This window comes from Geotrypetes seraphini, chromosome 15 (genome assembly GCF_902459505.1).
Source record: "Geotrypetes seraphini chromosome 15, aGeoSer1.1, whole genome shotgun sequence".
In the NCBI taxonomy this organism is placed as follows: domain Eukaryota; kingdom Metazoa; phylum Chordata; class Amphibia; order Gymnophiona; family Dermophiidae; genus Geotrypetes; species Geotrypetes seraphini.
The window spans coordinates 15,275,660-15,303,302 of record NC_047098.1 but is presented as its reverse complement, the minus strand read 5'-3'; the positions used below and the strand labels follow the sequence as shown (position 1 = coordinate 15,303,302).

The 27,643-nt window shown below is 46.3% G+C and overlaps 2 protein-coding genes across 4 annotated transcripts in view; one reads left to right on the top strand and one right to left on the bottom strand.

The window, feature by feature from the left end:
* Nucleotides 1–27,643, bottom strand: part of LOC117348877 — a 121,105-nt gene that overhangs the window by 61,194 nt on the left and 32,268 nt on the right. The window lies entirely within an intron of this gene.
* CCDC27 (coiled-coil domain containing 27) overlaps nucleotides 1–27,643 on the top strand; it is a 63,936-nt gene that overhangs the window by 29,062 nt on the left and 7,231 nt on the right. For both annotated transcript variants that reach the window (XM_033921474.1, XM_033921473.1), the window contains 6 exons: nucleotides 12,713–12,882; nucleotides 16,758–16,913; nucleotides 17,999–18,196; nucleotides 20,034–20,196; nucleotides 22,294–22,424; nucleotides 27,024–27,101. In XM_033921474.1, the coding sequence (XP_033777365.1) occupies nucleotides 12,713–12,882; nucleotides 16,758–16,913; nucleotides 17,999–18,196; nucleotides 20,034–20,196; nucleotides 22,294–22,424; nucleotides 27,024–27,101 (896 nt within the window). The remainder of the gene's footprint in view (nucleotides 1–12,712; nucleotides 12,883–16,757; nucleotides 16,914–17,998; nucleotides 18,197–20,033; nucleotides 20,197–22,293; nucleotides 22,425–27,023; nucleotides 27,102–27,643) is intronic.

Sequence of the window (27,643 nt, the reverse complement as noted above, 5' to 3'; positions counted from 1 at the left end):
AGGCTAAGGCTCTTTACACTTGCATTTTGATGTCATAGAACTTTATGGTTATAGAAACATAGTAACATGATGCCAGAAAAAAGCCAAATGGCCCATTCACAGCATCCACTATCTCCTCCTCTCCCTATTGGCTAAGGCTCTTTACACTTGCATTGTGATGTCATAGAACTCTGGTTATAGAAATAAAGTAATATAATAAACCAAATAATTCCCACTTAACCTAACATGTTAGTGAAAGTTCAATTCTAATAACAGGAATTGGCCTCAGTAATGGAGCCTACGCGTAGTCGAAATCAATGACTGGGGTATTCAGCGTAGTTATCCTTGCTCCTTATTCTCCAATCATTGGCCTTACTCCTGTTAAATTGAGACCGCTTTCAAATGAACATTGAGCAGCAACGACTTGTTTCCCAAATTATCTGGCCCTGATGCAGTGGGTCTGAGTTTGTGCCCACGAAACGCTGGCCACGTTGGCTGTTTTGAAATACAAGTGCTGACTCAAGATAAGTAGGCTTTTGGAATAATGAATGTTGCCTAGTTTAAAATAATTATCAATAGATATAACGGAAAGCAGGCAGTTTCATGAGAAATATATAATAATGTAATGAAAGGAGTAGAATGACAGTGTAGTGAAAGGAATAGAATGAGAGTGTAATGAAAGGGGTAGAATGAGTTTAATAGAATGTTTTAATGACAATAAGTTATAAAATTGGAAAAAGAAAAAAAGAAATTATTAAAATAAGAAATTTATAGTAGATCTAATCTTTTTGAATAAAGTAATTTAACAGGAGTAAGGCCAATGATTGGAGAATAAGGAGCAAGGATAACTACGCTGAATACCCCAGTCATTGATTTCGACTACGCGTAGGCTCCATTACTGAGGCCAATTCCTGTTATTAGAATTGAACTTTCACTAACATGTTAGGTTAAGTGGGAATTATTTGGTTTATAATATTTGGTAAAGTTTTTCCACTGGGGAAATTTTGTATTTAGTGTGTTATATAGAAATAAAGTGACATGATGGCAGATAAAGGCCAAATGGCCCATCCAGTCTGCCCATCCGCAGTAACTATTATCTCTTCCTCTCTCTGAGAGATTCCACGTGCCTAATCCAACGCCTTCTTGAATTCAGACAGTCTCTGTATCCACCACCTCATCCGGGAGAGTGTTCCACGCATCCACCACCCTTTCTGTAAAAAAGTATTTCCTTAGATTACTCCTGAGCCTTCATCCTATGCCCTCTCATTGCAGAGTTTCCTTTCAAATGAAAGAGACTCGACTCATGCGCATTTACATCACACCTGGCTCCCTGTGCACAGTGGTGGCTTTGGTCCCGTTTTTGAAAAGTTAGATTTTGAAACGTGTGGAGTTTTTTGCCTATGATACAGAGCAGGACTGGCTTAAGAACTCATTGGGTTGCCGTCCGTACATCGTTGATATTGAGGCTTTTTCTCCACCTATTATAAATGTACTTTCATGGGGTATCTCCACCACTAGGCTAATAACAATTTTTTGCTGATTGTATTTAAATGTCTCTATCATATCTCCCCTCTCCCGCCTTTCCTCCAAAGTGTACAGATTGAGATCTTTAAGTCTGTCCCCATACGCCTTATGGCGAAGACCACGTACCATTTTAGTAGCTTGTGCCACAGGGTTTTTCTTGGCCGAATGCTTGCACCTATGATTGAATGATTGACTGATTGATTTTTAAAATTTACAAATCGCTTAAATCTAAGCGATGTCTAAAACATTTTCTTCCACAATTTCCAGCACAAATATGATACAATGCAGTGAGCACATAAGTCGTCCCCCACAAATTTCCTCAATACAGAATTCTTTAAATCTAAAAAAAATAATAACCACAGAGTTGAACAGGTAACAAATAAAAAAAAAACCATGATCCACCCCCTAACCACACCCGCTCTATGACCGTCAGAGCAGTGCAGAGCATTCAGCGTGCCGGCTGGCACTTAAAACCTCTAGTGTGGTTGTGTAAAAGGGGGCGATTGTCACTATAGTGTTCTGGCCTTTATTTTTTTGCTTCATAGCAAGTCTATACAGAGACCGTTGTTCAGTGATCATCTCCGATTTACACAGGCTAATGTTTCAAGTTTCAAGTTTATTGATTTTTAATATACCGACCATCAACAAGCATCTAGCCGGTTTACAATTAAATGATAAAACAGAAGTAAGATAGTACTTATAAACAATAAAATTGGTAAAATAAGGGGGAGGTGAACATTAAAGACATTTAACGATAACAGACATGATGGTGAGGTAAGAGAGGAGGGGAGGGGACCCCTGATGAAGGCGTGTTAACCGAAACACAGACCGTTTCGGGTCCCTTGGTTTGTTAAAAGGTGGTAACATTAACCGCATTCAATTTTTGTTATAATAAATATAGCCTGCATTTTGTACACTTGTCTGCAGTTTTTCTTTATAAAAGCAGCTTTTGCTACTTGGTTATGGGTATCCTTTTATAAAATGACCCCATACTGTGGAAAGGTTCTTTGCAGAGTCAATTCGGTAAGCAGCCGGTTTCAGGTTTATTTCACAGGGAAGAAGTATAGAAACATAGAAAATAGCGGCAGAAAAGGGCTATAGCCCACCAAGTCTGCCCATTCCCCTGAATTTACTCCCTTAAAGATCCCACGTGAGTATCCCATTTTCTCTTAAAATCCGTCACGCTGCTGGCCTTTATCACCTGGAGTGGGAGTCTGTTCCAATGATCCACCACTCTCTCGGTGAAGAAGTACTTCCTGGAGTCGCCATGAAACTTCCCTCCCCTGATCTTCAGCGGATGCCCTCTGGTGGTCGAGGGTCCCATGAGCCAGAAGATATCATCTTCTGACTCGACGCGTCCCGTGATGTACTTATACATTTCAATCATATCTCCCCGTTCTCTTCTTTCCTCAAGTGAGTACAGCCGCAATTTCTTTAGTCTTTCTTCATACGTGAGATCCTTGAGCCCCAAGACCATCCTGGTGGCCGTTCGCTGTACCGACTCGATCCTCAGCACGTCCTTCCAGTAGTGTGGTCTCCAAAACTGAACGCAGTACTCTAAGTGAGGCCTCACCATGGCTCTGTACAACGGCATAACTTCAGGTCTCCTGCTGACAAAACCTCTGTGGATACACCCCATTCTGTACTCACCAGTGCTCTGTACCTGGTTCTGAGCGTGTTAAACCAGAAACTGAGAATGCGTCGGTTTCTAAGGAAATAATTCCACCTCTTCCCGTGACGTGCACGCCGACTGATTGCAGTAGCACCACCTTTTCATTTGTCGGGGGGGGGGGGGGGGGGGGAAGGGGGGCATGAATGTGCTTGGGCTCCACTTTTTCGAGATTGCTTTTAACTCCTAACACCCACTTGCTGGTAGAGCACCCACGCCTGTTTTATCATTCCCTCTCTAAGAAACTCCCTGAGCCCCTACATGTCCTGTTTGTCTGTTTTAATTAGATTGTAAGCTCTACTGAGCAGGGACTGTCTCTTGAATGTTTAATGTACAGCGTTGCATACATCTAGAAATACAGTGGTACCTCGGAATCCGAACACCCCAGAATTCGATCAACTTGGAATCCGAACTATTTTTTTTTAAATTTAATTTTGCCCCGGAATCCGAACGCTGCTTTGGAATCCGAACGTATGGGAACAGCAAGTGTTGCTCAGCCCAATGCTTCCCCTCTGACGCAGCTTCCTGTTTCCGCCTGGACGGTTTGCTTCAGAGGGAAGCTTTGAGCTGAGCACTGCTTGCAGTTGCCGATCTTGCTGTCTATGCCAGGGGGCCCCGATCTTGCTGTCTCTGCTGGGGGGGTGGGGCCCATCCAGTGTGTTTACTGTTAAATTTATTTGAAAATCTGAGTTTGTGGGACCAAGGAACGGATTAATCCAGTTTCTATTATTTTCAATGGGAAAAACTGTCTTGGAACGCGAACGTTTTGGAACTCGAAAGGGGTTCTGGAACAGATTAAGGTCGGATTCCGAGGTACCACTGTAATAAGTAGGAGGAGGTGGTAGGGAAAGTAGCATCTACTGTACCATTATAAGGGTGTTTCCTGTTAGCCACAGTGCAACACAGAGGATGCCAGCCAGCTCGATGGCTCAGGTTACATGACCATGTTATTTAGTGTGGGGGTAGAGGAGGGTTAACATTTTGAAGAATTGGTTGTAAATGAAACGATAGTTTCAGAATATTTGCCATTAAAGTACCCTACTGCACCGAATGGGATAATATGGTTAGCAAGAGATCAGAAGATTTTAGCCTCTAGGTCGTCTTGATGTTTGCTGTGATACTGAGGGTACAAATAGTTATCCCAGGACAAGCAGGCAGCATATTCTTAACGTATGGGTGACGTCACCGACGGAGCCCCGGTACGGACCTTTTTAACTAGAAAGTTCTAGTTGGCCGCACCGCGCATGCGCGAGTGCCTTCCCGCCCTACGGAGGAGTGCGTGGTCCCCAGTTTCTTCGTTTCCGCGGAGCAAAGAAGTCGCATGTTTTTCAACAGCCGTTGAAATCATTAGTTTGCCTTCCCGCTCGCGTATTTTTTCCGAATTTCTTCCTTTTTTCCCTTTGGATTACTTTATTTTTCCTTAAAAAAAAAAAAAATAAACTCGTTGAGTTTTCTTTATTTATTCGAGCCGGCCCCGGCGGGGCCTGTTGTCACCATACAGGCCTCCGGCTTTGATTTTGCAGAGGCCGTGTTTCCCTTCATGCCCCCTCAACCAGATTTTAAGAAGTGCCAGCGGTGTGCACGCCCGATCTCTCTCACAGACCCGCACAATTGGTGCCTCCAGTGCCTGGGTCCAGAGCATCGGGCTGACACCTGCACCCGCTGTGCTACGCTTAAAAAGCGCACTTTGAAAAATAGGCAGATCCAGCAAAATATTTTGTTTGGTACCGGATCTGCCATGGAACCTGCCGCGACGTCGACGGCACCCCAAAAGTCGGCACCGATGACGTCGACACCACCGGACCCTTCCTCGGGGTCGTTGGGCGCAGGTAAGCCAGCTAAGAAGCCTTCCACTTCCCTCGAGCGCCCTCCTGCCACGGTTGCGACACCGGCCATTCCGGCGCCGCACCGGCCCCGCAAACGCTCCGCTCCGATCTCGGTGAATGCCTCATCATCGGCCTCCTCATCGCCGGAGCGTAGAGCGGCACCTATGGTACCGAAGAAGAAAAAAGCGGTACCGGTGCCTCCCCTGGATGACCGCATCGCAGCCATACTCCAAACACAGTTACAGGAGCAGCTGCAACAACAACTCCAACAACTGTTGCCGGCGTTGCTGGCACCGCACCTTCCGGTACAGGACCGGTCCGAGCCTCCCTCGGTACCGACTAATACCTCCATGCCGGTGCTCTTAGCCGAAACACCTACGGTGCATACCCGTGCTACTGCCGACCCTGTCCGGTCCCAGGAACGACATCTGTCTTCCTCACCCGGTACCGCCTCGGTGCGCTCAGGCAAATCTCTCTCAAAGACCTGCCATGCCGAGCCCTCCACGCCGATGTCCAAACGTACGCACCCCGACGTTAGGGACCCAGACTTGTGGGAAGACTCCCCTCACGGTACCGAAGAGGACGCTTCATCAACCGACGAAGAACCCTCCATGACCGACATCGCCTCCAAACCAGAGCAATCCTCTTTCTCTAAATTCCTTAGGGAAATGTCAGCAGCTCTTTCCATCCCCTTAGAGTCCAACTCTAAGAAGTCTCAGGCTTTCCTCGATGCCCTAGACTTTGAGCAACCTCCCAAGGAATTTCTAAAGTTGCCCGTCCACGACATTTTACGGGAAACTTTCTATAAGAACTGGGAGACTCCCCTCACTGTTCCCGGAGCCCCTCGTAAATTGGATAGCTTGTACCGGGTTATCCCAATCCCAGGGTTTGACAAACCTCAATTGCCCCACGAGTCCCTCCTGGTGGAATCTACTTTGAAAAAATCTCAGGGTTCCAGTGTATATGCCTCCACCCCTCCTGCCAGAGAGGGAAAAACCATGGATAAATTTGGTAAGCGCCTTTTCCAAAATTCCATGCTAGCCAATAGAGCCAACAACTACACATAAGAACATAAGCAGTGCCTCCGCTGGGTCAGACCACAGGTCCATCCCGCCCAGCAGTCCGCTCCCGCGGCGGCCCAAAACAGGTCAAGACCTGTCTGAATCATCAGAAGGGGCTCCCTTGCCACCTTGGTTTCCCATTTAAGTCCTGCCTTCCTATCGAAGTCCTAGCCCTCCGGTCTTGCACATGCACGACCAGGTTAGTTTATACTCATTACCTGATTTACTTCCTATACTTGTGTTACCTCCCAGCTCCTCCCTCAGTATCCCACGATCCCTTTATCCCTCAGGAATCCATCCAATCCCTGTTTGAATCCTTGTACCGTACTCTGCCTGATCACTTCCTCCGGTAGCGCATTCCAAGTGTCCACTACCCTTTGGGTGAAAAAAAACTTCCTTGCATTTGTTTTGAACCTATCTCCCTTCAGTTTCTCAGAATGTCCCCTCGTATTTGCTGTCCCCTTCAGTCTAAAGAATCTGTCCCTATCCACCTTCTCTATGCCCCTCATGATCTTGAAAGTCTCTATCATATCTCCCCTGAGCCTCCTTTTCTCCAGAGAGAAGAGCCCCAGCCTATCCAGCCTCTCGGCATATGAGCAGTGTTCCAGCCCTCTTACCAATTTCGTTGCTCTCCTTTGGACTCTCTCAAGTACCGCCATGTCCTTCCTGAGGTGCGGCGACCAATACTGAACGCAGTACTCCAGATGTGGACGTACCATCGCTCGATACAAAGGCATGATGACTTCCCGTGTTCTGGTTGCTATGCCCTTCTTTATGATGCCCAGCATCCTGTTGGCTTTTTTCGAGGCTGCTGCGCACTGTGCAGATGGCTTCAGTGATGCATCCACCAGCACACCCAAGTCTCTCTCGAGTCTGCTGTCTCCCAACAATACCCCCCCTAATTTGTAGCTGAACAACGGGTTCTTTTTCCCTATATGCATGACCTTGCATTTGTCCACGTTGAAGCGCATTTGCCATTTGTTTGCCCAGTCTTCCAGCTTGTCCAGGTCCCTTTGTAGGTCCTCACACTCCTCCCTGGTCGTAACTCTGCCGCACAGTTTGGTATCGTCTGCGAATTTTATAACCTCGCACTTTGCCTCCTTTTCCAGGTCATTGATGAATATGTTGAAGAGTAAAGGCCCCAGCACCGATCCCTGTGGCACACCGCTCGTGACTCCCCGCCAGTCAGAATATTGACCCTTTACTCCAACCCTCTGCAATCTTCCCGACAACCAGTGCTTGATCCATCTGTGCACATCCCCTCCCACCCCGTGGTTCCACAGCTTCTTAAGTAGCCTTTCATGTGGCACCTTGTCGAAAGCCTTTTGAAAGTCGAGGTAAATGATGTCTATGGGCTCCCCATTGTCCACCCGACTGCTTATTCCCTCAAAGAAGTACAGAAGGTTCGATAGGCACGACCTTCCCTTACAGAATCCGTGCTGGCTTGTTCTCAGTAGGCCATTTCTCTCGATGTGCTCGCAAATGCCGTCCTTGATCATAGCTTCAACAATCTTCCCTATAATTGAAGTCAGGCTCACCGGCCTGTAGTTCCCGGGGTCACCCCTCGATCCTTTCTTGAAGATGGGTGTGACATTTGCCAATTTCCAGTCCTCCGGCACCTCACCAGTTTTCAAGGATAGGTTGCAAACATGTTGTATTGTGCCCGCTATTTCCTGTCTTAGTTCCTTCAGAACCCTTGGATGGATCCCGTCCGGGCCCGGTGATTTGCCGCATTTTAACCTGTCTATCTGTTTGAGGACATCCTCCCTACTTACCTCTATGTGCTCTAATTTTTCAGTCTGTTCCCCACTCATGAGTTCCTCTGAGTCTGGTATATTAGATTTGTCTTCGCTCGTGAAAACCGACGAGAAGAACGTGTTCAACCTCTCAGCTACCTCTTTATCCTCCTTAATCACTCCCTTCCTGTCCCCATCGTCCAACGGCCCTACTTCCTCTCTCGCTGGTCGCTTCCCCTTAACGTAACTGAAGAATGCCTTGAAGTTTTTCGCCTCCTTGGCCAGCCCCTCTTCGTATTTCCCTTTTGCTTTTCTAACCTCCCGGTGGCATTCCTTTTGGCATTTCCTGTGCGCCTGGTGATTTTCCTCTGTTGGGTCCTTTTTCCATCTCCGGAAAGATACTTTTTTGTCCTTTATCGCCCTCTTAACTTCTATTGACATCCAAACCGGGTCCTTTGATCGCTTGTTCTTGCAGCCTTCCACTTCTCCTTCTACATGAAGCATCTGGTGCAACAGCTCTCCTCCTTACAGAAATATCTTCCTGAACGTAAGGTCCCTCTGTTCTAGCAACAAATTTCCAGCCTCCTCCAACTCAGGAAATTTATGGTTCGCTCCATCTACGACTCATTTGAGCTGACCTCTCGCGCCTCTGCCATGGCGGTGGCCATGCGCCGTTTGGCATGGCTGAGAGTCTCTGACCTAGACATTAACCACCAGGACCGCCTGGCTAACGCACCTTGTCTGGGCGATGAACTCTTCGGAGAGTCCCTGGACTCAACAACCCAGAAACTCTCAGCACATGAGACCAGGTGGGACACTCTGATCAAACCTAAAAAGAAGACTCCACCTGCTCGTCCCTACAGACAACAGTCTTCTTACCAGCGTAGGTTCTCGGCCAGACCTCTCAATCCGCCTCAACAACAGTCTCGCCGTCCTCGCCACCAACATCAGACTCAGGCTCGCCCACAGACTCAACCTGCCAAACCTCCTCCTTCATCTAAGCCGTCTCAACCCTTTTGACTCTTTTCTCCAGAGCATAGCCATTCTCCCACCATCGCTGCCTCTCCCTCAACCTATCGGAGGACGTCTTCAGCTTTTCCTCAGCCGTTGGGAGGTCATCACTTCGGACCAGTGGGTCCTCAACATCATTCGCCACGGCTACTCTCTCAACTTCCAGACTCTTCCACCAGACCATCCTCCCGTAGAGTCTGCTTCTCACTCCTCCCAAACCCCCCTCCTCCTGAGGGAGGTCCAATCCCTCCTTCTCCTCAATGCCATCGAAGAGGTACCTCCGGACCAAAGGGGTCAGGGATTCTACTCCCGCTACTTCCTGGTCCCCAAAAAAACAGGAGACCTTCGTCCCATCCTCGATCTCAGGGACCTCAACAAATGTCTAGTCAAAGAGAAGTTCAGAATGCTCTCCCTAGCCATGCTTTACCCTCTTCTCTCCCACCACGACTGGCTATGCTCCCTAGACCTCAAGGAGGCCTACACTCACATTCCAATCCATCTGACTTCACGTCGCTACCTACGGTTTCAGATACAGCACCATCAGTACAAAGTGCTACCCTTTGGCCTCGAATCATCGCCCAGAGTGTTCACCAAGTGCCTTATTGTGGTGGCGGCCTTCCTCAGGTCTCACAACCTTCAGGTGTTCCCCTACTTGGATGATTGGCTGGTGAAAGCACCTACGTCTCCGCTTGTACTTCAAGCCACTCATCACACTATCTCGTTCCTCCATTTCTTGGGTTTCGAGATCAACTACCCCAAGTCGCATCTGCTTCCCACACAGCGACTTCAGTTCATTGGAGCAGTTCTCGACACCACTCTAATGAGGGCATTTCTCCCCTCCGACCGCCATCGAACTCTGCTCCACCTCTGCCGTCAGGTGCTCCTTCATCACTCCATTTCAGCTCGGCAGATGATGATCCTCCTGGGCCACATGGCCTCGACGGTACATGGCATGTACTTCCTCTGGCGCGACTCCACCTCAGGACACCTCAGTGGACTCTAGCCAACCAATGGTCACAGACCACCGATCCTCTTTCTCATCCCATCTCTGTGACATCGTCTCTTCGGCAATCTCTTCAATGGTGGTTGAACTCCTCCAATCTTTCCAGGAGTCTACTCTTTCATCTACCCTCTCACTCCATGATCATAACCACATGCCTCCCCCTATGCATAGGGCGCTCACCTGGGAGATCGTCACACCCAGGGACTCTGGACCCCTCAGGAGCGTCAACATCACATCAACTTCCTCGAACTCAAGGCCATGTTCTATGCTCTCAAGGCCTTCCAGCACCTTCTCTACCCTCAGGTTCTTCTCCTGTGCACAGACAACCAAGTCGCCATGTACTACATAAACAAGCAAGGCGGCACCGGATCTCCCATCCTCTATCAGGAGGCCATCCGCATCTGGACCTGGGCCACGGCCCACAGTCTCTTCCTCAAGGCTGTCTATATCCAGGGCGAACAGAACTCCCTGGCCGACAATCTCAGCCGCATCCTTCAACCTCACGAGTGGACCCTGGATCCTCCCACACTCCACTCCATCTTTGCTCTCTGGGGCACTCCTCAGGTGGACCTCTTTGCAGCTCCTCACAACCATCAGCTGCCCCAGTTCTGTTCCAGACTCTTCTCTCCTCATCGTCTGGCCCCGGATGCATTCCTGCTCGACTGGACGGATCGGCTCCTCTATGCCTTTCCTCCACTGCCTCTGATGTTGCGGACGTTATCCAAACTCCGCAGGGACAGGGCCACCATGATTCTCATCGCTCCTCGATGGCCTCGCCAACATTGGTTCTCCCTTCTGCTCCAGCTCAGCTCCAGGGAGCCCATTCCTCTTCCTGTGTTTCCTACTCTACTTACACAGCAGCATCAGTCTCTACTACATCCCAATCTGTCCTCGCTCCACCTGACAGCTTGGTTTCTCTCGGGCTGACCTCTCCAGAGAATCTGTCTCAGCCTGTCCGTCGTATTTTGGATGCTTCCAGGAAACCGGCCACCCTCCAATGTTACCATCAGAAGTGGACCCGGTTCTCCTCTTGGTGTCTCCTTCATCATCACAATCCCACCTCACTGGCGGTGGAAACTGTACTGGACTATTTGCTCTCTCTCTCCGACGCTGGCCTCAAGTCAACCTCAATCAGAGTCCACCTCAGTGCCATCACTGCGTTTCATGAGCCTATCCTCGGAAAACCTCTTACGGCTCATCCCCTGGTTTCCCGGTTCATGAGAGGCCTCTTCAATGTCAAACCACCTCTGAAGCCTCCTCCAGTCGTCTGGGACCTGAATGTGGTTCTATCAGCCCTCATGAAACCTCCATTTGAGCCTCTTGCCACAACTTCACTCAAATTTCTTACGTGGAAGGTGCTTTTCCTCATTGCCATCACCTCTGCCAGGAGGGTTAGTGAGCTGCATGCACTGGTTGCCGACCCACCTTTCACTGTTTTTCACCATGACAAGGTGGTTCTGCGTACCCATCCTAAATTTCTGCCTAAGGTGGTCTCGGACTTCCACCTCAACCAGTTCATTGTATTGCCTGTTTTCTTCCCTAAGCCCCATTTCCATCCTGGGGAACAGGCGTTACACTCGCTGGATTGTAAGCGTGCCCTTGCATACTACCTTGATCGTACCAGGGCTCACCGCTCGTCTCCTCAGCTCTTTCTGACCTTCGATCCTAACCGTCTAGGTCATCCTGTCTCTAAACGGACGCTTTCCAACTGGCTTGCTGCCTGCATTGCGTTCTGTTATGCTCGGGCCGGTCTCTCACTGGAAGGTGCTGTCACGGCCCACAGGGTCAGAGCTATGGCTACTTCTGTGGCTTTCCTCCGCTCCACACCTATCGAGGAAATCTGCAAGGCTGCCACTTGGTCCTCAGTTCACACGTTCACTACTCACTACTGTCTGGATGCCTTCTCCAGACGGGATGGACTCTTCGGCCAATCTGTGTTACAAAATTTATTTTCCTAATGGCCAACCATCCCTCCTCCCTCTCTGTTAGCTTGGAGGTCACCCATACGTTAAGAATATGCTGCCTGCTTGTCCTGGGATAAAGCACAGTTACTTACCGTAACAGGTGTTATCCAGGGACAGCAGGCAGATATTCTTACGTCCCACCCTCCTCCCCGGGTTGGCTTCTTAGCTGGCTTATCTTAACTGGGGACCACGCACTCCTCCATCGGGCGGGAAGGCACTCGCGCATGCGCGGTGCGGCCAACTAGAACTTTCTAGTTAAAAAGGTCCGTACCGGGGCTCCGTCGGTGACGTCACCCATACGTTAAGAATATCTGCCTGCTGTCCCTGGATAACACCTGTTACGGTAAGTAACTGTGCTTTCTGAATAACCAGATCCTCAAAAACAAACAAACCACAATACACTATTTCAGTCACCAGAAGATCCACTTTACGTGGCCTTTTCGATTTGATTTTATTCCTCACTACGTCTTAGATCAGGGGTGTCAAAGTCCCTCCTCGAGGGCCGCAATCCAGTCGGGTTTTCAGGATTTCCCCAATGAATATTCATGAGATCTGTGTGCATGCACTGCTTTCAATGCATATTCATTGGGGAAATCCTGAAAACCTGATTGGATATCAGCCGTCAAGGATCGGAGTTACCCATCCCCTGACATAGACACTCTAATACAGGGGTGTCCAATGTCGGTCCTCGAGGGCCGCAATCCAGTCGGGTTTTCAGGATTTCCCCAATGAATATGCATGAGATCTATTAGCATACAATGAAAGCAGTGCATGCAAATAGACCTCATGTATATTCATTGGGGAAATTCTGAAAACCCGACTGGACTGCGGCCCTCGAGGACTGACATTGGACACCCCTGCTCTAATAGATGTAGTCAGTATAGCATGTTTATGAATTCCATCTGAATACCTTGGCTATTACTTCTGTTTTTGTTTTAGTTGACAAAGTCCCCATCATTCAGCATTTCTACAATCACCCCACGTTATCAACTTCAGTAGATGAAAGTATGGTCATCTCTCCATCCCTCCATCCGTTAACAAATGTGCAGAGTACACAGATTACCACAGGGCAGAGAGTGCCATGGTATGTGACAGTTCTCCAGGAAAAGGTGAGACATAAAAGTCCGAATGGCCACCCTCAGGTGACTCCAAAGTAATTCAACTTGAGTGCCCTTTTGCTAACTTTAATAATATACACTAATCATGTTTTAAGGAAAGGATGCAACATACATCTTAAAAGTGGTATTTTGTCATTTGGTTATATAATCGATTTACTTGGCAGCCCCTCAACATCTCTCCTCATCTATCTCGTCCCCCTATGTTCCCTCCCATTCACATCTTTTCATCGAGTTAAGTGCGAGAGGTGGTGGACAGGAAAACGGTGACTGAGTTCAAAGAAGCATGGGATGAACACAGAGGATCTAGAATCAGAAAATAATATTAAATATTGAACTAAGGCCAGTAATTAACCGACTTTCACGGTCTGTGTCTGTCTGTAGAAGGCCGTTTGGGAGAGGATGGGCTGGGGAGGGCTTCAATGGCTGGGAGGGTGTAGATGAGCTGGAGTGAGTTTTGATGGAGATTTCGGCAGTTGGATCCTAAGCACAGTACCGGGCAGAGCTTTGGATTCTTGCCCAGAAACAGCTAAGAAGAAAAAGAAAGAAAATTTAAATTGAATCAGGTTGGGCAGTCTGGATGGACCATTCAGGTCTTCATCTGCCGTCATCTACTATGTTACTATGTTAAGTCCCTCCTATCCATACCCTTCTCCCTCACTGCCAACTCCAGACTCCATCCCTTCTAACTTGCTGCTAAAAACGCTACCGCAGCTTAGTAAAAGGAGCCCTAAATTTACAGCCTCGAAATCCAACAACCTGACGCCTTTTTCCAAGGTTTGGGATCCTTACATTGTTTGGAAAGATACTTGTTCTCCCTTGGTTGTTTTATGAATATATATATATATATATTTTTTGTGTGTGTGTGAATGTGTGTATGTGTATATATATATATATATATATATAGTCTCTTTTAGTTTTCTTGCTTCTTTTGCTGGATATGGTATATTGTGCTTGGGAGGACCACCCTGTGTTGGGAGGGGGGAGGGGTTCTTAATTTGTTTTAGCCTGCTTCTGTGAAATGTGATATTTGTTGTATTATTTTTGTTTTATGTTGTTGAGTGTTTCGAGCTTGTGGATATTTTGTTTGTTGTAATTGTTATTTTTGAAAATTTCAATAAAGAGTTCTAAAAAAAAATAAATAAAAATCCCTAGTCGCCGGCAGCAGCAGCCCTTCCCCCTCTCCCCCCCCTCCGCTGACCCATCTCTCCCATCCGAACTGCAAGACAGGAATACCTTATAACAGCGTTGGCAGCTGCTTCGTGGCCTTCTATCTCCTAGGTGTTCCTCTGCTGCATTACTGTAAGGTACCTAGGGCCATCCTATCATTTTCTCTGCAAGAAACTCCCCAACCCTATACGTCCTGTTTGTCTCTGTCTAAATTTCCGCGCTTTAGAAATGATAAATAGTAGTAATACCACAAGATTGGAAGTAAAGTTTAGTTCATATTTTCCACCAGAGTTTAGTTCATATTTGACACCGTTTCTAGAATAGGACTTAGGACCAGGATCTACACCCAATTTTGGGTGCAAGGATTTACACCAACTGAAACCTGGTGTAAATCCCCACACCTTACATTAGGTGTTGATCTACCATACTCTGTGGCACAATTTTCTAAGAATGCCCCCGATCTGCCCCTACCTCTCCCATGACCACACCTAGGGTTACCAGATTTCCTCGAAGGAAAAGACGAACCCGCACAAAGGCCCCTTCCCGCCGCAAGTTTGACGGGAAGCTTTTTAAAACCCGGACAAAGTGCAGGTTTCGAAATGCCATCCGGACCCCCAGACGTGTCCTCGAAAAGGACATGTCTGGAGAAATCCGGACGTCTAGTGACCCTAACCACACCCCCTTTTCAGATCCATGTAGAAAATGTATGCACACATCTTTATAGAATCCCGAGGATGCGTGCGTAAATTTTAATTGGTGTCATTTAGCTCCGATAACTGGTTAATAGTGACCAATTACTGCCAAATACCTGCTCATTTCTTAATTAAGTTGCATGTGCAATTATGGAATATGCCCGATACATGCAATTTTAAGCACCATATATAAAATCCAGGGAAAAATGGATAAGTGGCAGCCCATCCTATTTCCTGCCTAAGCTCCACTCCAGTGTATACCCCTCCTTGAAAATACATACTAAGGGCTCCTTTTACGAAGCCGCGTTAGCGTTTATAGCGCACGCAGCTTTTTAGCGTGCGCTAAACCTGCGCTACATGGCTAGAACTAGCGCCAGCTCAATGCTGGCGTTAGCGTCTAGAGCGGCTGGCAGTTTAGCGCGCGCTATTACGCACGTTAAACTGCTAATGCGGCTTCGTAAAAGGAGCCCTAAGTTAATAATAATAATAATAATAATAACAATTTATATACCGCAGGACCGTGAAATTCTATGCGGTTTACAATGATTAGAAATGTTACAGATTGAATGGAATAAACAAAGTACAAACTTAGTGATTGATAGTAGAGAATGACATGGTGACAAAATTCATCACCGTTCCCGTCCCTGCGGATAACCGCGGAAAACCATCTTCAGAGTATGAATGGCCACAACCACTGACCCTCAATCTTTGCTTTGAAGAATGCTGGTGTAGAAGGACTGAGGTTGAGATAGACACTAAAGAATGACAGTCTCTGGTATCCAGATATTGTGATGTCATAATGCCTCATTCCACCAGTGCCTAAGAGCCAATCACATCAGAGATGTCACAATGGCTTCATTATCCTATACTTGGCTCCCATAAGAATCAGAGTATGAATGGCCACAAACACTGACCCGCAAGCTTTGCTTTGAAGAATGCTGGTGTAGAAGGACTGAGGTTGAAATAGACACTAGAAAATGACAAGGGATTATTTCCCGCGGTTATCCGCGGGGACGGGAGCGGTGATGAATTTTGTCACCGTGTCATTCTCTAATTGATAGTTCTAGAGATCGTTTGTTGAGGACTAAGATTGTACAGGTTGGTTTCCTAAGTATTTCAGGAACAGATGTGTTTTTAGGCGTTTTCTGAATTCCCCGTAGGTAGTAGGCACGAGTAATTGTTCAAGGTCTTTTTACCCCATAGTGTTGCTTGATGTGCGAAAAGATGTTGGTGACGACTTTTAAATTTACAACCTCTAACCGGTGGAGAAACAAAGTTCGGGTGTGAGCTTCGCTTGTGTCTGTTGGTTGTGAAAGAGAAAAGGTCTGTTATATATTAAGCAGGTACTGAGCATCAACACGATCAAAATTGGCGGTTGTGAGTTCTCACTGCAGTCTCGCGGGAACTCGCAGCAGCCATTTTTTATTGTGGCTCTGCGCAGGGCAGAAGCCTACGAAGATCGCTCCTACCCCGCTTCACCGCTAGACCACCAGAATTTAAAAGTAAGGTGTGGAGAGGTTTGGGAGGAGAGACTCACAAATAACCAAAGTTGTGAGTGCCGAACCCGCAGATCTGGAGAGGGGAGTGTAAATTTCAACTGCAAAGTTGGCCAGGGCTGTATGGATGAATGTACTCCTCCTGAGATGTACATCAGTTACAGCACTGTTATAAATATAATCTGTTATCTTCATCTTATCGTAACTTTACGTTGCTATTTATCCCCAACAGGTCCTGTCGGACATTACCTACTAAAATGTACATATTACATTTTCGCTCAGCAAATTGTATTTCTATACTATTGCCTCCTGAGGTCTCTGATCTCTGTATTTCCTCTGAATATCTACTTATTGTATTTTGCTGAATGTCCAGCACTCTTGATTGTAAACCGCCTAGAAGTCGCAAGATTGTGGCGGTATAGAAGAATAAAGTTATTATTATTATTATTATCAATTGTTCTGTGTTGATCATAGAAGGAGATGCTTTGAGACTGTCTGGTTCTGCCCCCAGGAACGATGCCTTATGATGCTGGGAGAGGAGATTAACCGCTTGACCAAGTGGGAGGCTGAATGCGCCAGAAAGAATGATGTGATTTCGATTCTTCGGGAAGAAATAGAACATTTACAGGAGCAGCTGGATCAACAGGAGGACATCTGCATGGTCGAGGTCTTTGTTTCCCTAATTTTTCACTTACCAAAACTTACGCTGGGTTTTACTAAACTGTGGAAGAGCTTCTTACCGCTGCCGGCGAGATAAATGCTCTGACGCTCATAGGGATAGAATAAACGTTGGAGCATATACCTCGATGGCCTGCGGTAAGACGTTCTTCCACAGTTTAGTGAAAGGAGCCCTTAGGAAATAATTGTGACCCACTGAGTGAAAAGGTACCAAAAGTGGGGTTTCTGACTTATTTATACCACAAGATAGAGGGATATCAGCTGCATAATCCTCCATAATTTCAGCCTCAGGTATGGACTGTTTTCATTAGGCTAAAATGCTATGGATGTGCCAGTCCTGCAACTATTCAGACTCTTCGGAGCCTGACTTTCATTTCAGATGACTCTACTCATGGGTGTAATTCCAAATCAGTGATGATTCAGGGGGAATTTGGGGGAGGGGATTTGCCCTTCCAAACGAGGCATGAATTGTCCTATTCCGTGCTGGGGTATATCGTGGCTCATTCAGCGCTGAAACAGCCACGCTGAAATGTCTACTCTGAATCGTCCTAGACCCTGTTAGAGAATACCTTAAAGAGTTTCAAGGGCAGTGCTGCATTATGCTTAAATACAAGAAATCTTTATGGAAATTGGGGGGTTTTTTTTCGTATCAAACAGTCCATATTTGCCTATTAAACTTACCCCCATTCTTTTACGAAACTGCGATATCAGTTTGTAGCACAGAGAGCCGTGCTGAATGGCCAGTGCTGCTTCCGACGCTCATAAGAACTCTACGAGCGACGGGAGCAACGCAGGCCATTCAGCACGGCTCCCCGTGCTACAAACTGCTATCGCAGTTTCGTAAAAGGAGGCCTTAGATAAAAATTAAAGACTTACCTATTCCTGATATATTTTTAATACATAAATTAAGGGGGAGGGGGGGTCATTTTTCTATCATGCACTTTGAACCTAAGTTTGGGAATTGGCATCATATCATATACTTTCAGTAGACTTCACATATTGCTTTTACCAGCTTCATTTCAACCATGACTGAAGTGTCAATAATGTTACCTCTGAAGTTTTTTCTTCTTCCAGAAAGACGCAGTCCCAGAAGCCCTGGGTAAAGCTGAACAAGTAAAGGAGATTAAGGAGCCAGTCTCTGTTGAGGAAGAAGAACTAAGTGACAACGAAGAGAGCTCAAAACTAAGTCATTCCACTTCAGATGGCGCGGCAGAAATGGAGCTTCCCTTTCTCTCTGAATCCTTAATAGACTTGTTCCATCTGGAATCTAAGGTAATGAATAAGTCAAGAACTAGGGTGCTTATTGTTGGTCAAGATACTGGGTTAAGCCAAACTCATCAGTGATGTCACAATGGCTTGATTGTCTTATACTTGGCTCATATAAGAACATAAGAGTTGCCGTACTGGGACAGACCGAAGGTCTATCAAGCCCAGTATCCTGTTTCCAACAATGGCCAACCCAGGTCCCAAGTACCTGGCAGAAACCCAAAGAGTTGCAACATTCCAGAGTTGAGATTGTGACATCATAATGCCTCATTCCACCAATGCCTAAGAGCCAATCTCATCAGTGATGTCACAATGGCTTGATTGTCTTATACTTGGCTCATATAAGAACATAAGAGTTGCCGTACTGGGACAGACCGAAGGTCTATCAAGCCCAGTATCCTGTTTCCAACAATGGCCAACCCAGGTCCCAAATACCTAGCTAGATCCCAAGTAGCAAAACAGATTCTATGCCGCTTATCTTAGGAATAAGCAGTGGATTTCCCCAAGTCATCTCAGTAATGGCCTATAGACTTCTCTTTTAGGAAATTATCCAAACCTTTTTTAAACCCTGTTATGTTAACTGATTAAAGTAAAAAAACAACAACTCTGTGGAGTAACGATGTTCCTAAAATGGACTTTATTGAAAGTTTCAAAAGTCAACGTAAATAATCCACATGAAAATAAAATAATCCACATAAAAACCTTAAGGACCTAGTCCGCTGAAAGCATAGGACCCAACACGGTCCGTGTTTCGACAAAATAGTCTTCTTCAGGGGTCCCTTATAGTCCTATTGTAGTAGATACGTAGAAAAACTAATCAGTCCAAAAGCTTTTGGTTTCAGCAGTGCATTCAAAGCAAATCTCCACGCAATTGTTCTTTTGGACTGATTAGTTTTTCCACGTATCTACTACCATAGGACTATAAGGGACCCCTGAAGAAGACTATCTTGTCGAAACATGGACTAGGTCTAGGACAGCGGACTAGGTCCTTAAGGTTTTTATGGGGATTATTTTATTTGCATATGGATTGTTTACGTTGACTTTTGAAACTTTCAATAAAGTCCATTTCAGGAACATCATTAATCCACAGAGGGTTGTTGTTTTTTTTTTTTGGGGTGGGACGGGGAAGGATTCTCTGTAGATTTCCCAGGGTCAATTTCCTTGTTTTGGTTTTTTATGTTAACTGATTTCACCATTCTCCGGCAACGAATCCCAGAGTTTAATTACGTTGAGTAAAGAAATATTTTCTCCGATGTGATTTAAAGCTACTACTTAGAATCTTCATCAAATGCCCCCTAGTCCTAATATTTTTGGAAACAGGAAACGAGCGATTCACATCTGCCCTTTCCACTCCACTCAGTATTTTATAGACCTCTATCATTTCACTCATGAGCCATCTCTTCTCCAATCTGAAGAGCCCTAGCCACTTTAGCCTTTCCTAATAGGGAAGTCGGCCCATTCCTTTTATCATTTTTGTTGCCCTTCTCTGTACCTTTTCGAATTCCACTATGGGCTCCTTTTATGAAGGTGCGTTAGGGCCTTAACGCGCGGAATAGCACACGCTAAAATGACGCGCTCGCTAGCCGCTACCAACTCCTCTTGAGCAGGCGGTAGTTTTTCAGCTAGGGCGTGCTATAGCCAGGCTAATCCGGTGCGTGCGCTAAAAACGCTAGCGCACCTTCGTACAAGGAGCCCTATATCTTTTATGAGATACAGCAACCAGAATTGTACACAGTATTTGAGGTGCGGCCATACCATTGTGTTAGGGAAAGTAATTGTTCTGTTTCTATTTATGACTGGATTGGTTAAGTTTCAGATTTCTTCTTTGCTTGTGTTTCACTAGGAAGAATCCTCGAAAGCATCAACTATTATGGATGAAAAAGAAATCAAAAAGCAAATGGAAAGAGAGAAATTACTGCGGACTGAAGCAGAGAACTTGCAAAAAAAGAATGAAGAGCTGCAAGCAGAACTGGAAAAAGTCAGGCACGACTCTGGGATAGTTACAGGTACAATTCTATAAGACCTCAGATGGATTGGTTGACCATTGAGTTCTAAGGTTAGGTAGATAAAAAAAGCATCATTTTCTATATACTGTATATTTGAATACTCTCCATTTATTTGAGAAGAGCAGGAGCTACAGGTAGAGAATGACACAGGGACTCAATGTCCCCGTCCTGTCCGCGAGTTTTGTCGCTGTCCCTGTCCGTGCTCCATTCCTGTAAGCTCTGCTTTAACTTATGATTTGAAAGAGTTGGAGGCTTGTGCAGATGAGGACGGAGCTTAGGCATTGGTGGAATGAGGCATTATGACATCACAATCTGAGCTCTAGAATGTTGCAACTTAGGATTTGAAAGTGTTTGAGGCTTGTGCAGATGAGGACAGAGCTTAGGCATTGGTGGAATGAGGCATTATGACATCACAATCTGAGCTCTAGAATGTTGCTATTTAGGATTTGAAAGTGTTTGAGGCTTGTGCAGATGAGGACGGAGCTTAGGCATTGGTGGAATGAGGCATTATGACATCACAATCTGAGCTCTAGAATGTTGCTACTTATGATTTGAAAGTGTTTGAGGCTTGTGCAGATGAGGACGGAGCTTAGGCATTGGTGGAATGAGGCATTATGACATCACAATCTGAGCTCTAGAATGTTGCTACTTAGGATTTGAAAGTGTTTGAGGCTTGTGCAGATGAGGACGGAGCTTAGGCATTGGTGGAATGAGGCATTATGACATCACAATCTGAGCTCTAGAATGTTGCTACTTAGGATTTGAAAGTGTTTGAGGCTTGTGCAGATGAGGACGGAGCTTAGGCATTGGTGGAATGAGGCATTATGACATCACAATCTGAGCTCTAGAATGTTGCTACTTATGATGTTAAAGTGTTTGAGGACAGAGCTTGCAGGAATGGGGCAGGGACAGGAAAAGAACTTGCTGGGATGGGACAGATAATGAGTTCCTGCAGAGACAGGACATTCTCTAGCGACAGGTCCATAGATGTTCTGAGGTGAGATGAGGGTTGCCGCCTTACTTAGGACATTTCAGTAAGGTTGGGCAGCCAGAAAAGTTTTGTTTCATGTTTGTTTGTTTCAAGTTTGTTTTTCAGGTCATTTCTGGGAATAAAAGAGATGGTGACAAACATATTGTAAAAGTGTGACAAGGTATAGGCGATGGTAACCCTTGCATATCCTTTGGCATTTTGGTTATGGGTTTGAGCCAACCCGCCCCCTCCCAGACCTATTCCAGGCCTCCATAGGGCCTGCCACTAGACCCAGTGGTCCAGCAGTGGGCTGGGCTATGAGGGATCCCCCCCGTCTCCCGTCCTGGCTGAATTCATCCCCCCCACGCATCCCCCAAATCCTCGATGGATGGGGGACAGGAAGAATCCCTTCTGCCTCCTGTGCCTGCCAAAATTGACAACCACACCTCCTTCCCACCTCGCAGCAGCCAATCAGCCAGCAGCCTCAGAGCAGGAGGCCAGTAAGATCGCTCCTGCTCTGTGCACTGGCTGGCTACCAGGGACCTGAAAGGTACTTGGAGGAGGAGGGAGGGAGGTGTGGTTGTCAATTTCGGCAGGCACAGGAGGCAGAATGGATTCCTCCTGTCCCGTCCACTGCATTACCGCCGAGGAGTTGGGGGTTGTGCAGGGTTTTTTTGGATTCGGCTGGAATAGGAGATGGGTGGATCCCTCATATCATAGACTACTGCTGGACCACTAGGTCCCGCAGCAGGCCTGGTGGAGGCCTGCAAAGCATCGGGAGGGAGGGAAATGGTACAGGGCCTGGCAAGGACGGAGTTAGGGGGCTGGGGGCAGATCCTGGCAGGGTAAGGAGAGAAGGAGGCTGGGGGCAGAGCATGGCAGGGCACTTGAATATTAAGTCCCTGTCTTATATTCGAGTCAACCATTTTTCCTCCTTTTGAGGGGGAATTGGGGGTCTCGACTTATATTCGAGTATATACAATATCTCAAAGTGGACGTGTTTTGGGGTGGAAAGTTATTACACCCAAGCGGTAATTTTCAAGTATACTCCTAGTGTGAATGGTACTTATGTTTTTTTACGAGAGGGGCATCCCAATCATCTCACCTACCTGCTGTTCATTTTACAGGCACTGTCACCTCCCTGCAGAGGCAGCTCTTCCTCCTGGAAGCCAAGCTGCGAAAGACGGAATCGGAGAAAGAAAAAGTGGAGCAGGAGCTCAAGGACAGGAAAATCCAACTGCAGGCCATGTCTACTAAAGTACTGTCATGAACGCCTGCAAGATCAGCCATCGATTGCTTGTAAACCCTGGTGCAGGAAATTCTGTAACAAAAACCTATTTTGGAGGGGGGGGGGGAGGTGGAGGGGGAAGGGTGGACAGGGGGCTGGTAGCATGAAATCATCACGGAATGGGTAGATGCCCTAATAGTTTGCTTCTCAGACCAACAGCTTCACCAGGGCTTTAGAACAGAAACATTGGCACAATACGGCTGTCAACGCATCATTTATTTAAAGCATTTATAATCTGCTTTGTACCAAAGCAGCCCACAATTCAACATACATAGTTTTAAACTCATACAATTTACGACAACACATATATTGCAGAGGACAAGGGCAGAGGCCATATTTAACGATACCGTACTAAAATCATCATAAGAATGTAACCTAGTCATTATAGCAGGGCTGCCCAAGTCCGGTCCTCGAGATCTACTGGCAGGCCAGGTTTTCTAAATATCCACAATGCATGAGAGAGATTTGCATACCAAGAAGGCAGTGCAGGCAAATCTCTCTCATGCATATTCATTGTGGATATCCACAAAACCCTGGCCTGCCAGTAGATCTCGAGGACCGGACTTGGGCAGCCCTGCATTATAGAGATGCATAGAGTTAGCTGAGAAAAGCCTGTGCAAAGAGAGAAGTTTTGACCAGTTTTCTAAATTGTAGCAAGTTCCCACAAAACCTCAAGGGGGCCAGTCATGGCGTTCCATAGGGCTGGCCCAGAAGTAGAGAAACAGGATTTTTTTTTTTTTTTTTTAGTTCGCACATATCGGACACTGTTCAAGTTCCCTGAATCAAGTAACAAAACGGTTTTCAGATCTCGGTGCTCTTGATGGCCTGTTCAACAGCAGGCACTTAGCCAAATACAGTGGTGCCTCGCATAACAGACGCCTCGCACAACGAACGCTGCACACAACGAACTTCATGTCTTGATTCACACAACGAACTTCGTTTCACACAACAAACTTCACACAATGAACTTCGTTTCACACAACGAACTTCGTTTCACACAACGAACTTCGTTTCACCCAACGAAGTCGCCCGAGCTGCCGATGTATTGCATCCTTCCGCGCAGGCACTGCAGGCAGTCGTTAGTCACTGCGCTTAACTGCCCTCTCTCACTGTATACAGTCGTCCTTTTAAGATAAACTCAATATTTTTTATATATCATGGCTTCTAAAAAAAGCAGGAAGGTGATTTCTGTTGAAATGAAACGGGAAATAATTAGAAGGAGTGAATGTGGTGTAAAAAAGTGTGACCTCGTCAAAGAGTTTGGCCTCAGCAAGACCACCATTTTCACCATTTTGACAAATTTATCTTTTTTTATGTCATCTTAGCATATTTTATGCTGCAGAACGAATTATTTTTTTTAACGTGTATTGTTATGGGAAAACGCGTTTCACATAACGAACTTTTCGCATAACAAACTTGCTCCTGGAACGAATTAAGTTCGTTGTGTGAGGCACCACTGTAATTAGGAAAGGTATCGTAGACACCCTGTTGGACAAGTTTTAAGATCTTAAATGGAACACGAAAAAATATCGGTAACCAATGTAATTTTTCTAAGATAGGTGAAATGTGTTCCTAACGGGACACTCCCATCAACATCCGAGCCGCTGAGTTCTGGACAGTTTGCAATGCCTTGATACGAACTGATGGTATACCTAAGTAGATACCATTGCAGTAGTCTACCTGTGATAATACCATCGTTTGTAAAACTTCTCCGAAATCCCAATTAGGTAACACATTCTTGAAATGAGATAATTTCCGCATGGCAAAGTAAGCAAGCTGGACTACTCTGGAAATCTGGGCTTTAAATGATAATCTGGCATCCAAGGACCCTAATTTTTTCACTGATTCTGATTAAATGGTCATCCACATAGATCAGAGCAGCATAAATTGATATCATCCAGATTTAGATTTGTGGTATTGGTGGAGTATCCCACTTTAAATGTTGATATGGGTATTTTAGCATTGATTACAGGTTGTACGAGTATGTCTTAGGGTGCCCTACCTTTACACTCCCGAGAACTGGTTTTAACCTTTTTCAATCGTGTCTCACGCCTGTGAAGAATCTGTCTGGCCATCACATGGTAAGAGTCAGTTTACCTGAAAGTTGGTAGGTTGGTCTCTTCCTGAAGTAGGAGCATTCCTGTAAAATTCATCTGTTTCAATTTTGGTCTCCTCATCTCAAGAAAGATATAGCGGCACTAGAAGAGGTTCAAAGAAGAGTGACCAAGATGATAAAGGGGATGGAACATCTCTCGTATGAGGAAAGACTGAAGAGGTGAGGGCTCTTCATCTTGGAAAAGAGACAGCTGAGGGGAGATATGATTGAAGTCTACAAAATCCTGAGTGGAGTAGAAGGGGTACAAGTGGATCGACTTTTCACTCTGTTAAAAATGACAAAGACTAGGGGACACTCGATGAAGTTACAGGGAAATACTTTTAAAACCAATAGGAGGAAATATTTTTTCACTCAGAGAATAGTTAAGCTCTGGAACGCGTTGCCAAAGGATGTGGTAAGAGCGGAGAGCGAAGCTGGTTTGAAGAAAGATTTGGACAATTTCCTGGAGGAAAAGTCCATAGTCTGTTATTGAGATAGACATGGGGAAGCCACTGCTTGCCCTGGATTGGTAGCACGGAATGTTATTGCTCTTTGGGATTCCGGAACCCTGCTGCTCTTTGGGATTCCGGAACCCTGCTGCTCTTTGGGGTTCTAGAATGCTACTACTCTTTGGGGTTCTGGAATGTTGCTACTCCTTGGGGTTCTGGAATGTTGCTACTCCTTGGGGTTCCGGAATCTTTGGTTACTCTTTGGGATTCCGGAACCTTGCTATTCTTTAGGATTCTGAATGGAATGTTGCTACTCTTTGGGTTTTAGCCAGGTACTAGTGACCTGGATTGACCACTGTGAGAATGGGCTACTGGGCTTGATGGACCGTTGGTCTGACCCAGTAAGGCTATTCTTATGTTCATATGTTGACTGTAAATAGTATAGATGCATACAGTATTCATAGATGAACTGCAGAAACATAAATAGTGAGTCTATTTAGCATATATCAATGACACAGTGAAGACTATTACACATGCAGCAAAAAGCAGCAGCTGTTTCTCGGTTGACCTGGTGCTTTTTGCTGCTATGTAATAATCTTCACCGTCACTGATAACCACCCTGCGTGCTAAATAGACTCACTATTTTATATACAGTTTGTTCTTGTTTCTGCAGTTCATCTGTATGAATACTGTGTTCATCTCCATACCTGCCCAGTGAATTGTTGACTCCGAAAATAAACACACCTTCTCAACTTGCTTGCACAAGGAAAAACCTGAAGAGGGCACTGCAGTGCTGAAGAAGGAAGTGGAGCTGAAGATTGTTAATTTCATCCTGCAATCAACTCGCGAGTATGAGATAATCAGCTCCTGTCAGGACTCATATGCTTTGGGTAACAGAAAGCAGTCTTTTACTGCCATGGAAAGGTCTCCTGTTGATGTTTAAAAGGGCTCTCGGGGGCTGCTACCGATCCTTGTAGCAACCACTGAGTATCCTATACAAATTAGGGTTATCAGATGTCCAGATGTACCTGGACATGTCCTCTTTTTAGAGGGTATGTCCAGCTAGGAAGCGACGTCGAGAGGGCATCTGTGCATGCGTGGATGCAACGCGGTGATATCATGCACATGCGCGCATATGTGTGACATCATCGCATCACACCTGCACCTGCACGTCCTCCCAGTGTCGCTCCAACCAAGTGAACAGGTTGAGGGGGCGGGGCTGGGGGCAGAACAGGGCGTGACCCTGGGCCTGGGGGTAGGGCCACGGGTCCAGATTTTTACTTCCATAAAATCTGGTAACCTAATGCAAATGCATCACAAGGGGCTCGTTAGAATTGAAATGAGCTCTCCTTATGATGCACAAAAGGCCCCCCCCCACCCTTTTACAGGGCAACATTTTCCAGCAGAACTGGACCTGCCAGTAGATGTTGTAAACGTGTTGTGTGAAGCAAACAACGCATTCACAACCGCAGTGCCCATTAAAAAATAAAAAAGGGCTAAGGGCTGTTGCCTCAGCTGCAGATGGACTTTTTTAAAATGGGCACAGCTGTTGTCTATGTATTGTGCACTCACACAGTGCACGCACAACAGCTGCACCTCCCTAAAAAAAAAAAAAAAAACCCACCTGCAGCCGATTGTGGCACACCATCAGGGGAAGCCGTAAATCAGCTAAGCCGGCAATCGCTGCTCTCCCCTCTCCCGGCTCTGCAGAGGAGAAGGAGCTGTGTCTAGCAATTGCGCTTTCAGCAAGTGCCAGGCACCGTTTTCCCCCCTTTTACGTGCATAATTTGCATGCTATTGTGCTGAGCATCGTCCCAGCGCCACCAATCCCCTCTGCTGGAAAAGTGTTTTCCTCCCTCACTTTGGGAATCCACCAGAGCAGGTTTCAGAAACCATTACGGAGGGTTTAACCATCTTTCCTTGGATTCTAGGTTGTGTCAGTGTCCTGGTAGGAAAACGCTGCCCCAGCTTGGGGACGGGACCCCTCTTGGGGTTTTTAACTGGTATTCTTTTACTTTATTTTAGTTTTCAAAATTGCATGATGATAGGAAGCATCAAGAACTGCTGGCACAGATAGAACGTGAAAACTACAACCTGAGACAGGTAACTCGCTGCCTTTTTAACCTGAGCAAAGGCTGCTTTAGTCCATGGCGAGCAAGGGTGAGTGGTGCCTGGGGCAGTGGCGCCTCTCCCCCACCCCTTCCTGAATCCCACTGCCGCGGGCGTGCCCTACTTCCCTTCCCCCTGTAGCTCTTTAATTTTCCTGGCGCGAGGAGCATCGCAAGCTTGCTGTCCTCCGTCGTGTTAGCCTTCCCGCTGATGTCATTTTCAGAAGTTTTCCCCAATCCACGTGCAGGACCCAAGCGATAGGCAGAGCTCTGAAGTCTCAATGTGTGCATGAGGCAATGGTACAGAGATAAGAGCTTTAGATTTGTTAGGAGTTAAGTGGCATTCTGGGGAATGGGCAGCCTATTCCGCAAAGACAGAGCAGCTTTTAAACTAGAAACTGGGGGAAGGACAATAGTCGCTCAAAAGAGCATGGTTCAGAACAAGGTATCTGTAAAAGATATCACTACAATAGGAAAGATAGGGCATCCCAATAACAAGGTTGCAATACAGACCACAGTAGACCAGGTGTCCTTAAA